The sequence below is a fragment of the Athene cunicularia genome (assembly GCF_003259725.1).
Source record: "Athene cunicularia isolate RWA chromosome 4 unlocalized genomic scaffold, athCun1 chr4_part3, whole genome shotgun sequence".
NCBI classification, from domain to species: Eukaryota; Metazoa; Chordata; class Aves; order Strigiformes; family Strigidae; genus Athene; species Athene cunicularia.
In genome coordinates, this window is record NW_020799100.1 from 4,429,574 (window position 1) to 4,444,962 (window position 15,389).

A 15,389-nucleotide genomic window follows, 5' to 3' on the forward strand; every position below is an offset into this window, starting at 1 on the left:
CAGCTCTGGGGCCCCTGGTATAAGAAGGACATGGACATGTTGGAGTGAGTCCAGAGGAGGCCATGAACATGATCAGGGCTGGAGCACCTCCCCTGTGAGGACAGGCTGAGAGAGTTGGGGGTGTTCAGCTGGAGAAGAGAAGGCTCCGGGGAGACCTTATGGCAGCTTCCAATACTTAAAGGGGGTACAGGAAAGCTGGGGAGGGGACTCGATTAGAGGGTGTAGGGATAGGATGAGGGATAATGGTTTTTAAATGAAAGAGGGGAGATTTAGATTAGATCTAAGGAAGAAATTGTTCCCTGTGAGGATGGTTAAGTACTGGCACAGGTCACCCAGAGAAGCTGTGGCTGCCCCCTCCCTGGCAGGGTTCAAGGCCAGGTTGGACGGGGCTTGGAGCAACCTGGGCTGGTGGAAGGTGTCCCTGCCCATGGCAGGGGGGTGGAATTAGATGATTTTTAATGTCCTTTCCAACCCAAACTCTTCTATGATTCCATAATAAGTTATGGCATGGCATCAGAGCTGTGGCCACATGCTGACTCCTCTCTCTTAACAGATTGCCAGTGTGAGAGCAGCTTTCCCTCAGTTTCCCACCAGCTGAGGGTTGTGGTTGTTTGCTGTGACTCAGGGGACAGGAGGTGACTTGCTAAGATGGAGCAATTTCATTGAGCCCTGAACCTCACTGATAAAACTTTTGTTATGGGATAATTTGGTCCCTGGTGATAAATCCCTGAAGGTGTGCAGAAGGCTGCTTGCCTTGCTGACGGCTTCATGCCAGCTCCCACAAATGTCCCCCAGCCCTGGGGGCAACAATGAGGTGACTGCAGAGCCCATGCGTGCAGGGCCATGGGTAGGAGCCTACTTGGAGGGCTTTTCTTGTAATACTTGCCAGTGGGAGAGTGGGAATGCTCATCTGGAGATGCCTGTGGAGGGAAGACAAAAATGGGGCATTAAGATCAGAACAGAACCCCATGAGTCAGGCGGGGAGCCAGAGGCACCATGGAGTGGCAGTTTGGGCACCCAGTTTGGCAGCGTTTGAGCCACTGCTCATCTGCATAGGTGGAGTTCAGGCTTAGCCAGGCACGGGTCTGCCGTATCACAGTAAACCATCTCTTTTCCAGCCACGTCATCCATGCGCCACACGGACACCAGCACACCCACCCGGTCGTCGGTGCCGGGGGGGCAGGCGGAGAAGGCAGCCCTGCGGCTGGCATCAGCTGGAAGCGCTCAGGTCAGTGGTCCCAGCGAGCAATAACCTTTCTGAGGCCATAAAGAAACGAGCGTGACAAACCTCTATCTTGCCCTCAGAGAGGCTGAATCCCCACCTCTGAGTGTGCTGGGCCTGAGCATGGGATTTCCCAGGGCTGTGGAGAGCTGCTGCAGGCTCCTCTGCTGCCTCCTCCCGGGGCTCAGTTTGCTCCCCGGGCCAAACAACTCCTCACTCCGCGAGCCCTCTTTTCATGGGTTTTATACACATGAAGTGGCCTTTATCCAAAAATGGATGCTGACACTGAGGATTTGCAATTAGCAGGGGCCATGCAGGAGCTTGAACTCTCCCTTCAGACTCATCCTCAGATCTCCACCTGGAGTTGTCTAATTCTTCTTCGTAACATGTTTGTCACCAGTATGAGCTGGTGTCACACCAACTCTACACTAGAGTTGCTATGGACCTACAATAAGGCAAAGTTTTCATTTCTAGGCCATAGCAGCTCCTCAAGCCCCTGGTGAACACCTCCCTCAGCATCCCGTGGCTCAGCCGGCAGTCCCCTCTCAGCACACGGTGATGGTATGTCCTTTATTTTTGTTAAACACACTGGTATGGCCAGTCAGTGGGGCGGTCTCAGTGGCTCCAGTTCACTGCTCTTACCTCTTGCTGGCTAGTCTCAGCACGGGGGCAAGGTTTCAGGAACCTTTCTGTTGCCGTTACTGAGATTCACCTGCAACAAAATTACTGCAACCACTTCTTTCAGCAAGGATACAGAGCAGGACACACAAGGAAATAGATTAGAAGAAGGTTTATGCTGGTCAAAACCATTGGGGGGCTGCTGAAGGGTCATCTCTGAATTGCTAGCAACTACAGGCTGATATGATGCTGAACAGCTTTACTGCCCTGGCAGAGGAAGGGTATGTCATGGAAGGTTTGAGTTAGGCCAGAAAATAAAAAAAAAAAACACAAAACCACAAGAAAAATGTGGAAGTCATAAACCAAAACAATGAGCCTGTCCTCACAGAGCTTTGAGGTCAGTGCAATACACAGTCAGGCTGTAATACAGGGCTTGAGGATGGCCAATGTAGGTGTGAAGGACGGATCCCAGGGTGGGATTACAACCTAACCTGGGCCTGGCACTTGGCAAATATAATTAGCAGCACCACTGAAAACCCAGCCTGGAGGTGAGGCAAGGGCTTGCATGCAGTGTCTGCCCCAAAATGCAAGGGGTCCAAAATGAGCATGGTGTCACTAAAGGGACAGGGGAGTCCTGTGCATAGGCACTACCTGTGCTCAGGAATTTAAGAGACACTGAGTGTGAGCCAGTTGGGCTGCTGCTCTGGAAGTACAGTGGTACTTTGGTTAAATGTGCAATTGACATTTTCTGTCAGCATCGTATTTTCTATGCCAAAAGCTGAAAAGCAGTCATTTTCCTGAAGCCAGCATCACTATGTGAGTAGTAGCAGGACTGGTCCTACCCTGTCATCTTGCTCTCTGTTCTCCACAGCCAGTGTACCATTTCCCGACCCAGCTGGGGATGATGCATCAGCTGAAAGAGCAGCTGGAGGAGAGGACTCGCATACTGCAGGCTGACATCAAGACACAGCAAGAAGAGCTCCACGTCATCAAGGAGCAACTCCAGCTAGTGCAGGACTCCAACCTGCAGGTACCTGCTGCCGCTGCCCCCAGCATTCCCAAACCCACAAAACATTTGCCTTTCCTTTGAGCCCGCAGATTGGTGACAAAACTGTCAATGTCAGAAGCATTTAGAAATGAACTCTGGATAAATTGGTAGTTTGGTCTCAGATGTGGGAGTAGTGTCTCCCAAGAGATGAGTGGTGTCAGTATCTGCTTAAGTATTGAATCAGTAATTTGCATGATTTAGAAAAAACTATACCAAGCTAATCTGAAGTCCTCCCGGCACAAAAAGCTTGGTGGTTCAGAGGCTGGTTAGTGCTGCTGGATCCCCAGTGCCCTTCCTGCAAAATGCAACAGCCATAATGGAGCTGGAATGGTGGTGGCTCTCAATAAATGCTTAGGCACAAGCTAACATTTGATTTTCTGTTATTTGTGGTTCACTTTGCCCCTGAATTTAGAGACGTTGCTGTCGCAGTGTTGACAGAGACAGCCTGGGAGCCGGGACAGTACCTCTCAGGCAGTACAACTGCTGCAACAGCTCATGTGTCTCTTTTATTTAAAGATGCTGATGCAGCAGCCGATCCCTGTCGTCTTTAACAACGTGCAACACCCGAGCCCCAGGAGGCCACCGGCACCAGGGACGCCCAGGCAGACCACAGCCAAGAAGTCACAACAGCCAGGCCTTATGAGGACGAAGCACTTCTGCAGCACCCCCCTGCCGTCACCGCGCCAATTCCTCAGGGACCCCAGCGGCATAGCCGCCCAGGTCTCTGGCTGCTTCCTTGTCTTCAATGTGCCCTTTCCTGGCGTTTAAATACTTGTCTGCCATATGCCCTCTCCCCGCAGCCCCACGCATCTCCTCTGTGCTGGTTTTACTCCATAGCTGGCATTACGAAATTTGTGTCGAGTCAGTGGTGAATGATGTCATTCAGCTGTAAAAATAAAAGCCAGGTTGCCTAAAAGCATTAAACCCTGGGGACCGCTGGAGCTGTCCTGGTGACCGGAGAGGAACTGGGTGGGAGGTTTGGGCTCTTGTTTGCTTCTGTTTGTGATAGCAACATGGTGCTTGTTCGTAGCCAGTGGGAGTTGTGACTTTGTAACATGGGGAAGTAGGAATAACTTTAAAAGACCAATTTCCTTCTCCCTGAGAAGTTTTGGAAGGCAGCTTTGAAAAACAAGTTTGTCAACACTAGACTAAATCCACTATATAGATGGCCACATCTTCTTGAGAAAGAATTGAGGTGTCCAAAAGCAAAAAAAGATGAAAACTACTGCTTTAAAGGACGGATGAGATACTTTCTTTGGTGACTTCAGATTTCCACTCCTCCTCTCCTCTTAAGCTGCTCTCCTCTCCCTCGTGCCTTGTATGCCTTTACCCTAGTACTCTGATTTCTCAAGAGACCGTCTGCTCCCACCGCTGGGGATCCCAGCACCTGCTGTGCAGGAGCAATAAATACAAATGGGTTGGCTGTCCTGCATAGGTATACTGTGCCTACTGCTGTGTTCAGGGAAAATATCCTACTGTTCCTTCTCATCTTCCCATCTGCATACTGGAAGCAGTTATTTTAGCTTTCTCTTGGGGAGCTTTAAAAACTTACGTGGGTATCTATGTCTTCATTCCAGGTACAGCAGCAGCAGCAGCACCTAATGAGAGGAAACCCTGCCCAGCAAACATGTCTGCCGGGGCAGACGAGCATTTCAGTGCCCCTCTACAACAACCCCATGGTGTTTTCACAAACACATCCCATCACAGTGGCTGCACAGATGACGACTGACAGCAGCGAAAGGCAACCGCAGTCTGACTACAGCCAGGACAGGAGCCTCAGGTGTGAATGAAGCCCTCCTGGGACCCACGTGATGGCGGTGACAGAGAATAGCAATCCCTGGGCAGCGGGGAGGGCAGGCACAGCTGGGCTCAGCAGGGTCATGGTCTCTGGATGCCACAGCAGGGGTGTAGGGCTGTTCCCTCCTGCAGAGATCTGGGTTAATGGTGAGCCCGGGGTACATGCAAACAGGGTGCTGAAATCCCTCAGGAGCCTGAAATCCTTCATATATCCATAAATTGTCCATGTAGCTCGGTAACCTTTGGACATCTGCTGCTGTCAGAGAGAGTGAACAGGAAAAACCAGCTGGGACAGCCTTTCCCAAACTTGTCTCTACTTGCTCTGAAGCTCCAGAGTGTCTTTTCTCCAGCCAGGACAAGCGCCATGGCAAAGCTGTTTTTCTTCTATAGAAATGTATAAAACATTCAACTGCCCCAAACTATTCAACCGTCTTTCAGGGAGGTGTCTACAGACAGTACCCACAGGACCCAGCTGTTTTGAAATACTGTGTAAGGAAACAAGATAAACCCTGAAGGTCTCACCATCTATAAAATATATTTCTTACATGAAAGATTTAGCACGTTTCAGCTCACCTCTGCGAGTACATTAGGCAAGGTGACAAGTGCCTATTTCATTAGGTTTTTTTCAGGGTGATGGTTTGCTTTCTCTCAGGGAAGATTTTCAGGGATCTGTTTCCAGGGACTGACAGTCAGGAGTCTGGACCTCTCCCATCCCTGACTGTCCTCATTTTTTCTTCCACCACAGGATGCTGTTGGATCAGTCTATCCAAGCCATGATGCCCGCCTCCAACAGCAGCAGCCAGTCTACGCAGAGCAGTGCCAGCAGGCAGCAAGGAAAGTGAGTCTTTGCTGGCCCTTGCTTTCATGCAGTGTTTTAGCAGGGCATTTTGTGGCACTGAAAATGACTTTGAAAAACTTGTACGTGATCATGTTAAGGCAGTCTCAGTCCTAAAAGAAAAAGAAGCTCAACTGGCTAGGAGAAAAAGTAATGAGAATATTTTTTAGTTACAAAGAACTTTAAAATGCTTTAAAAAATATTTTTGAACTATTTTCTGGCTTTAGCAAAGCCTAAAATGCCTAAGGAGGTCATGAAGGAGATGTATAGCCGTAAAAACCTTAATTTTATGCTGTTGCAGTCCATGCTTGATGGGGAAGGGGTTATCTGTGGCCTGCTCTCGCTGGGCTCTGCATGCTTTGACAAACCCTGCTCCAGTCTGGTTCCTGCAGCACCTGGGCTCCCCAGGGCCCTCTCCGATGGTGGGTGTGGGTTTGGGTTCTCACACTTTATTTTCCTCCCTGTGGCAGATTCGTTGCAGAGCAGCAGATCTTGCCTCCCCCAATACAGATGCAACCAGTTACCTGTAGTACCGTCCGACCTCCAGCCCCATCACCCGTTTTCTCCCCGTCTCTGATGATCCCACACACCAGCTTCACATCCCACCAGGCAAACACACCAGTTCACCTCCACCAGTGGCCACAGCAACAGGTTCAGCAGCACCGTCTCTACCTTCAGGTAATGGAGCTGGAATAGGTTTCTGAGGATGCACGGGGATGGCTTTGAGGTTGGGTTGGGGTTTTTTTTAAGAAATGGGACTTACCTGGCTAGTCAAACCTGGTCGGTGCACTCACACATCCTCCATGCCCGTTGTATCTGCATGTACCCCAGTGCTCAGCCTTTCCCGGCTGGCTCTGCGCCTGTTCAAGGCCGTAATTTCCAGTGAACTCAGTTATCGCTTAGTGTCCAGAAGAAATTCTTGGTTTTTCAAACACCACTTGTCATCCAGAGGAGCTCTGGTGGGAGTCTTGCTGGAGATGTGAAACTTGATAAGGGATAAGCTCTTTTGAAAACATGCCTCCTGCTGTTATGTCTCAGCATAGCAAGGTTTTTTATCAGCTGCCATCACTGCTTTCTTTTAATAAATAATAACAACACAAATCTCTGGAGAAGGTGATTTTGGTTCTTCAAAGCGCAGCTTCATCAGTGCATGCCAAACCTATGATGCTGCCAAGGAGAGGGGTTGTTAAAATTAGTAATACACTCTTCAAGACTTGCCTGGTTGGCAGAGGTAAGTTACAGTTCTCCAGGCAAAGATGGTAGAAATCAAAGCAGGGGAAGTAGGTACAGCTGAAAGTAACCATGCAACAGGGCTGGATTTAGGCAGGAAATGAATCGTTGCTAGCAAATGTGAGCACGAGCTGTCCCTGCTCTGGGGTCGTGTTCTTACAGGCTGCACTGAGGTCCTGAGGACTAGCAATGTGGACAGCAGAATGATGATGCTGGGGGAGATAAATAGCTCCAGAGCATCAGAAAACCAGGCTTTGGTGCCACAATGCCTTTAACAGGGGGTGAACGAGCAAGTCCAGGTCTTTGGGGTACCAGCCACAGGGTGATACATGGACAAGGTCGCTCTACAACCTCTTCATGGGTTGCCTGAAAATCTTTCACATGGAAGATGGAAGTTGCATGTCCTGCAGATTTTACCTTGTGTCCAAGTAGCTTCTGGCAGTCTCCATTCCTGCTGGGCTCCTCATGGGGCTGGGAGGACGGATGGATCCTGCTTCCCCTCCATACTCTCCAGGCATTGTTAGTCATGCTGATAGCAACAGCATCCCAAGCCTTGATGGGTGGGGGTTACCTTTAGGACTTGGTACTCGCACCCCTGGCTACAAGCCTCAGCATCAGCCCTGCAGCAAGAGAGGGAGCGGGTGGGCCACAGGGCAGCTCTGACTTGTAGGATTTGTGTCTCTGGCAGATGCAAGGTCCTGAGCCGGTGCCTGGGGGTCCAACACAGCGCATTTTCCAGCCCCCCCACCCCCCACAGCAGAACCCCCTGAGCTACTTCCTCCACCCGCAGCAGCAGAGCCGCCACACACAGGGCCAGGCCTGCAACCTGCCGGACCTGCCCGAGATGCAGCTGCCCTGAGCGCGAGGGCCAGGACGAAGGGACCACTGAGGCTGCAGCCGCTCGCTCGGCGCCCTGGTGCGCATGGAGGGGAGGACGACACCGTCAGAGCATGGGATGGGTGAGGTCGGGCTCAGCTGGACGGTGGTGGCTGGGGGGATGGCTCCCACGGCGGGCAGACGGCTCCGGGGATTTTGCCGGTCCATAATGCTGCTCCAGTGGCTGTACGTGCCCTTGCCCAGCACTGCGGTACAACTGGAAGGCGATGGCTTTCTGGCTGCAGGGAGGTCAGTTACCAGGTCACCACGAAGATTGCTTTGCAATGGAGAAAACCCTTTTCCATTCAGGACTTCAATGCTGAAAGTCACTGTGAATTTAAGCCCACCGTTTGGAGCACATCCACAGACTGTACTGGTCCACAGGATGCCGTTGGATTACCATGTACATAACTCGTTTCACTGTAGTAGGTCCATTGTGGGTTTTTTTCCTTTTTTTCTATACCTCAGTCCCGCAATTTTTTTGTTTTCCAGGAGATTGGATAATGCTGCTAATTTACATAACACCACTTTTGCCTGAATTTCTTACTGTTGTTATACCAGCTCACATCGCAGCTAGTAAGATATCTGTCATGTTTTATTTTCGTTAACAAGTACAGATAAATTTATATGGTTTTTATTCCCTGTAGCCAAATATTTGTCAGGTTACAGACAAAGAATCTTTACTCGTTCTTTTTTTTGGTTGTTCTGTTTCAAGTGATGTAGTTGTATGTTTCTATACATGAAGACAAAGCATAGAACAGCATGTGACAGCAAACTTTGTGGTTTTGCTAGGTCATGTTTCAATTTGGCAAACCTGAAACGTATGATCACAACGACACAAGCGATGTTACAAGCCCGTAGGGTCAGCAATAAATTGTATTTTTGTAAATTGTCACTTTTTAACTATAAGTTTATATTTATGAATTGAAAAAAACAGTTTATTCCTCAGTGGGTGTATAGTTAAGTGTCCCTACTGTTTGTGTCTTTCCAAAGGAAAAATGGAGTGTACATTTCTGATGTGTTAGTAGCTGAGTACTAACTTTGGGCACAGTTAGAGCCCAGATGTAGGAGAGGGGTTAGGCCATTGCTATAAGTTTTGCAGGAAAATGGGTAGTTAGGACTAGGTCCATCTAGCAGCAAAGCTCCATCTGTCAGTCAGGGCAAGGTTTAGGGGTGAGCTAGTTCATAACCTGGGGTGTGCCGGATGGGGCTGTGCCATGGGCACAGCCCTTCTGATGGCAGCGCTGGGCTCCACAGACAGGGAGGGCTGGGGGGGTGGCACAGCCATCCCTGCTCGCAGCCGCTCATCAAGGAGCACAGGAGGTTTGCAAGGATGTTTACATGTTAGATTGGCCTTGCTAAAACAAGAGACATAAACCGCACTTTATCACGTGCCCAATTCCCCCTTTATTGCCAGTGTCCCCCTCCCAGGCGCTAGCCCGGCTGCTGGCTTGCGGGTAGAGCCGTGTTTTCCAGGCATGCTCCAAAGGACAAAATCCCACAGCCCTGTTTTGGGGTTTGCTTGGTCCCTGCTTGGTCTGCCTCTGGGCTGGGGGAAGGCTGAGTCAGGGCCGTGGGATTTTTGCCTTATATCATCACTCTCAAAAAATATATGAATAAATGAATCTCTTTATTCAGGTTGATTTGTATTTGTTTACCTCGGTGTTAGCTATGACCTGTGTTTTTGGGACTCATTTGGAATTGAGAGCTGCTGCTGGGCTTGGGTCACACACCCTCGGGTGCTTATGAGGCAGCACAAGCGTGACCTGTGGTGACAAGCAGGAGGAACATGACTGATGCCACCTGCGCCGGGGTTGGGCTCCAGGGTCGGTGTCAATCTATTAGTCATTAATGTTCTGAGGCTTTCTAGTACACAAGCACCTATATACTATATATCTCTCTATATATAGATATACAGATACATGTATTTTTAATATACACATATGTGTATATCTGTATATAAAAATGTATATATAGGCCACACAATTCCAGACCTCTGAAAACACAGGCAGCTTTAATTAAGTCTTGCACTTTTAGCATATTTGTACATATAAGCTAAAGCCTGGTGGGTATAATCAGGCTGGTTTGACAAACACAGTGAAAAATTACTGTATATATTGTATATACTTCATGTAAAAAAAGCAAAAAAAAAGAAAATAAGAAAAAATATTAGAATTGAGTATAAATCTTGGTTTATTTTATATGATGTCGAATATAGATACATTTATAAATGTTACTATTCTTAAAAGTATTTTGTAATGGGAAAAAGAAAGTGTCTTATGAAGATGAACAGTAAAGATTTTATTTGTCTTGACTCTATGTCCCTGCACAGCTCCATTGAGTGGGAGCCCATGCATTTTAACAAGCTTTAAACAGATTGTACATAGTATTTTAAAAAAAAAAAGAAAGAAAAAAAGAAATAAAATACTACTTGTAAGACCTCTTATACACTCTGTGCTGTTGTTATTCCTTGGGTGGTATGGGTCCGATGGGGATCAGAATCTGCTCCCTGCTCCACAGGAGGCACATGAGCAGCAGCCATCGCATATGTGTAAAAACAGCTGCAGGGACGGGGCTCAAGATGGAGACGGGGATTTCCAGGGCCAGTGCCAGAAGCAATAGGGGCACATAAATTGGAACAAGGCTTCAGAGTCAGTGTAGACAAGTCTGCACACTGTAAATGTTTTAATTTGGATGCAAAAACCACCTAACGGTACTCTTCTGGGCTAATGCACTTGCCCACTGGGCACTGAAGCAAGCCCAGGCTCTATGCAAGTTAAACTAGGCCTAGGCTTGAAAATCTGGGTTTCCTCTTCATTTTTCCCACACTTCTGGGGAGGTTGTCACCTTAGCATGGTTTTTGGCTTGGTCCTTGCTTTGAAAAGCACTCGCTAAACATAGCTTTAACATGACCAGTGCTCTTAAAGGAACTTCTGAAGCAGTGCATCACGAGAAATAATAGTGCCTCAAACACAGATTTTTTTTTTTCTCAAGTGAAACACATTTTTATTTAACACCCCATTTGTCTTACAGTACTTCTGCATACAACACATTATATAAAAAGCCAACCTGCCAACACAAACATGTGTTGCCTTCTTGGTAAAGTGACAAAGCTATAGCAAAAAAGACAATGTAGCCTATTTTTCTGGAAACAAATTAGAATATATATTTATGTTTTAGTCCAGATAACAACTGGAAAAAAAAAAAAATCAACACACAGCTATTTCTTAGTCTCTATGGTAGCTAACTCTTCTAAAATACATTCTAATCTAGACATTAGAGTGATGAACAAGTGGCTTGCTTTAGGAATGGATAGAAACAACAGAGTACTTTTTCTGAATCACATGGCAGTGACCATTTCCATATCCTGGGAAATGCTACTGGTTGATTTAGAAGCAGTTCTCCCCCTGGTAGAAAGGGCTCGTACCTTTATTACTATTAGTTGAGCTATTCCCTCCCCTCATGTGTTCCAGCCCTGAACTGGGCGCACAGCGAGGTTGAGCAGCCCGCTCCTCGGGGCGGCCAGGGCTGCTGCTGTTCTCTGGGAGCTGGGGAACGGCCACAGGCTCCCCGAGCACATGCTGTGTTGCAAGAGAGAGGGAGCATCAGAGCTCTGCCAGCCCTCCCCCTGGGCTAAGGGTTACGTACGACAAAAGGCATCTTATGTGCATAGCAACAATAATAATGGCCTAGCCACTAGAAGGGACTGTGCAGTGAACACTAACGGCCACTGAGAATGTTTTGGGATAAATAACCATGGCAGAGCTGCCAAGTCACACTGGTGACATGGCAGCAGGTAGTGCAATTTTAAAACTGTATAAACAGCATCACTAGTTTTAGCAATCTATCTCCTACCTACAACTGTCTAGTTTGTACTGAATGATGCACATTCATTTAGTTTTTTCTGATTGAACCGAAAAAATAAAAGACAGATAACTTCATGAAAATTGTTATAGAAAAAAAGGACGGATACGTGACATGACACATCAGTACTCAACCACGCTGCTTCCTGTTTGTGAATGAACTGTTCAAAAGTTCAGAAATACTTCTAAAAACTTCTGTTACAATTTGAATGGAAAGTCCCCTGCTTGGGGAGTAGCTGAGTAATTCTGGGTCAGATGCTGTGCAACTGCCAGACTTCTTGTGAGCACTTCTGAATTCCCAGCTACAGGGGCAGCCGACCTCCTGCAACACATGTGTGCACCCGCAGCGCCCCAATGCACCACGATGGCAAGCTGGGATCAGCTTTGCATCACCAAGAACTTCAGATGGCCAAAAAGCTGTATCGCATGGCGATCTCTGTGCCCAGATAAGGCCCCAGGGCTTTAAAGTCAAGGCATCACCCTTTGGGACTGAAGAGCGGGCAAAAGCTTCTATTGCTCCAGCTCCCCCGTCCCAGCTGATCCTGCACGTATCTGTTAGCCAGCCGACCTCCACAGCAGGAAGGGAAGGAGCTAGACCCTGACTCCAGAGTTACCCTGCCACAAGCAAAGCACAAGTGTCCCTCAGTGTTATGGCACACTGTGGAGCGAGTGACCTTGCTCCAGCCTCTGGCCTGCTGAGCCCTGCCACTCTGACTACTCTTGCTGGATCAACCTGCAGGTGTATTACAGGAATGATTTAAAGACATTACCCTTTTTGGAAAAAAATAGAAACAAACTGAACAGAAAATCCATGCAGTTACTAAAAGCTAGCGTTCCCCTATATATCCTAACTTCTCACCTTAAAATCTGTTTTTTTTATATACATATATATGCTGGTAATCTCTCTTTATACATAGATATGATAGCTGAGATGAACTACATAATTGCTAATGGCCCTACAGTCTCTTGGATTGAATTGAAATAAACTAATAGAAAATGGTGTTTTAAAAAGCTGCTCAGTTTTGCATAACCAAACCAACTAGTGTCACAAGGCGATTGTGTTTTGCAGGTGCCTTCAGTAGAGTCTTCGGTACTTAGGTCTTAACATCTTGTCTCTCAACTGAAAAATGTCTTTGAGTTTTAAGACTTTCATATCTCTGTGCACTCCTGCTTAGCAAATAGTTCATAGCTTTGACTGCTTCTTGAAATGAATAATAATCCATCATAAACCTGCAAAAGCTTTTTGGATGGGCAGCTGCATCTATTTTCATGGGGCTCCATTAATTTCAGTATAGCTATTCGCAGAATTATTACTCACTGAGCAAACTTTATCTGAGTACGTCCTGGACTAGAACAACTACATCATCTGCTCTGTATTACTAAAACAACATTAGGAAAACAGTGAGTAAATACATTTTAAAAGTAACACAGTGTTGCCCTGCTTTGCCTCAGAAACACATCCGTATGAATTAGTTTTTATATTTTACACATAAAAATACAAATCAGTATTATATTCTATCAAGGTAATTACTTTATGAAGGCTTCTGAAAAAAGCTTCATTTCTCACATATATGATATAGTTTTTGGAGTTACTGTTCATTCAATAAAACTTTATTTTACAATAATACCTGAGAGTATGGGGGAGAACAGAAGAAATAATTCATAAATTCAGTGCTCCCGATCAAAACTGTATTCTTCAGAAGTAGCATGGGAACTTTAACACCGATTGCAATGATGGTATTTCACCAAGTGTTTATAACACAAGTCAGAATTTCATTTTGTTCTTTATTCATATTAGTATTGCAAGAAAAGTGCCAGTGAATGATACCATCCCCATTCTGCTTCTTTACAAAAAACATGCACAGTACAAAAATAATGCTGCTCTGCAGAGAAAGATTGTCACACAGGCTTTAGAAACAGCCTTTTAAAACTAGTTTAGCAGAGTCCCAGTTTACTTTTTTGTTGCTGTTAAAATACAAGGTCTTCCCCTCCTTCTCTAAACCCATTCTAGCACCAGCTACTGCAGGTTCAAGGTCAATATTTATCAGCATTATCACTGGCAGAGCTTGCCTGCACAGGATCTTTACTATATCATTTTTTTATATATTAAAAATTTCAAGTCAGATTCCAGAGGATTTTCTTGTTGCCATGAATCCTGGCAGATAGAAAATATTAGAGCAGCAATAATCCAGAGCGCTATAGAAAAGAAACAATAATTACCAGGCTGAGGTATGGACTCAGGGTAGGCAAAGGAGCAACTAATCTGTCCCTGGCTGTTCAATAGCCAGCATTCAGCTAACTATGAAGCAGCTAAAGATGGTCTGTGCTTGGGCTTTCCAGTCACAAGAAAAACTAGATTTCATCAACATGCTCCTAAGAAGCCAACAATGGCTCCTCTTGCAAGATGAATGACAACCACCACGTGATCACACAGATTTAGCCACTGCTTTCCCTTGGTTTCAACAATTTGTACTAACTTTTGCATCTGTGTGCAGCCTGGACGACCTAACAAGCTTCCATCCTTTTCACCAGTATTGTAGGAGGATTGGAAGGAAAATGGGAGAGAGACCTTATATATAGGCTGAGCTAGAAAAGCAGGAAACCAGTTGTTTGTTGCAAAAAATGAGACGGGCTGGCAGAACGCAGCCTGCAAACTGCCAACAAGGGGCTGGAATCTGCAAGAGTCCAGGACCACTGGTAACACCAAAGCAGAGGAATTGAGAGCAAGACAACTTCCTTCTCTAACCTCATGCTCTTGTGCCTACTGCAGCCTCTATTCTTAGTCTTGACCCTGCTTTGATCCCAGTCTACATGCAAGTTTGGAAATAACTAATTAAGCTAACCTGGAAGACGACCTCTAAGCTGTCGATACTCCTTTTAAGTGAGAACGGCTGGAAGTCATTCCTTTCACCACAGTATTAGAAATGAAGCTGGAGAGCACACATTGTAACAACTGTCATTCGATAGGTTCGCAACAGGTCACATCCAGTATTTCCAAGCAATGTTGCATATTTTAATAACACGGTAAAGACAGTTTATTACTCAGTACTTTTTTTCAGAGTGAAACTTATGAACAATGCAAGAAAGTAATTGTGCTTCAAACTATTTTTATTTACATTACATACCAGTAATCTGATATTTAAAGCTAACTCTTCAAACTCCATTCCATATGTAAACACCAGACTCAAATTCCATAGTAACAACCTTCATTTGTAAGTGCGTTACGTGGTTAATTCAGAGTCAAAGGTAAAGAAAATTACACTCTGATTCTTGCCTTAAGTTGTAAATTTTTAGCACTCTCTATTTTAACTTTTATGTCATGAGGTTTCTCAAAAAATCTGACAAAGGCTGGCTCATTTAATAAGGACGCCAGAATCTGTTCAAAGGCAAAAGACCATTCATGGTTCTCTCTCAAATTCTGTGCTCTGCTGCCTTCAGTCTGCTCAGAGCTGCTTTCCTCCTGCCCTTTCCTGGGGATTTCAGCAGGCACCTCCGTAATGGCAACTGGACTTTTGACTGCTGATGTGGAACTCTGCAGTCTTCTCCCAACTTCTTCTATTTTCAGCAGGAGGCTGGTAACCACCGCTATAGCCTGATATAACAGTTCCTCCTCAGGATCCCCATGGAACAGATTGTACAGAGTTTTTGAGAACTGGATGAACTGAGACTACGGACAGATATAGAGGAGACAATTCAGAGAACAGCAACACAACCATCCTGTTTCACTACACATTGTGACCTTCATCCAGCACCTGCTGCTGCTGGGCACCTGGTACAACTACTCTAACGACAACATTGGGTGGGGACCAGCCCTCATAAACTAAGTGTATATGAAAGTCCCTCTCTTCATAAGCTTACAGTTACAGCAGTTTAAAAAAACCTCACAGTCTAATGATTAAT

At 46.3% G+C, this 15,389-nt stretch overlaps 2 protein-coding genes across 9 annotated transcripts in view; one reads left to right on the plus strand and one right to left on the minus strand.

Annotated features, from left to right (window-relative positions):
• The window catches only part of PASD1 (PAS domain containing repressor 1), a 105,523-nt gene extending 96,710 nt beyond the window's left edge, over window positions 1-8,813 (plus strand). For 3 of the 5 annotated variants that reach the window (XM_026848479.1, XM_026848480.1, XM_026848483.1), the window contains 8 exons: window positions 1,119-1,228; window positions 1,697-1,783; window positions 2,712-2,870; window positions 3,405-3,608; window positions 4,466-4,668; window positions 5,431-5,523; window positions 5,991-6,198; window positions 7,439-8,813. In XM_026848479.1, the coding sequence (XP_026704280.1) occupies window positions 1,119-1,228; window positions 1,697-1,783; window positions 2,712-2,870; window positions 3,405-3,608; window positions 4,466-4,668; window positions 5,431-5,523; window positions 5,991-6,198; window positions 7,439-7,609 (1,235 nt within the window). In that variant the 3' untranslated portion in view covers window positions 7,610-8,813. The remainder of the gene's footprint in view (window positions 1-1,118; window positions 1,229-1,696; window positions 1,784-2,711; window positions 2,871-3,404; window positions 3,609-4,465; window positions 4,669-5,430; window positions 5,524-5,990; window positions 6,199-7,438) is intronic. The other 2 variants (XM_026848482.1, XM_026848481.1) reach the window with 2 other exon arrangements.
• A 1,026-nt stretch (window positions 8,814-9,839) lies between these two features.
• The window catches only part of TBC1D8B (TBC1 domain family member 8B), a 36,177-nt gene continuing 30,627 nt past the window's right edge, over window positions 9,840-15,389 (minus strand). For all 4 annotated transcript variants that reach the window (XM_026848486.1, XM_026848485.1, XM_026848487.1 and 1 more), the window contains one exon: window positions 9,840-15,156. In XM_026848486.1, coding sequence (XP_026704287.1) covers window positions 14,746-15,156 — 411 coding nt within the window. In that variant the 3' untranslated portion in view covers window positions 9,840-14,745. The remainder of the gene's footprint in view (window positions 15,157-15,389) is intronic.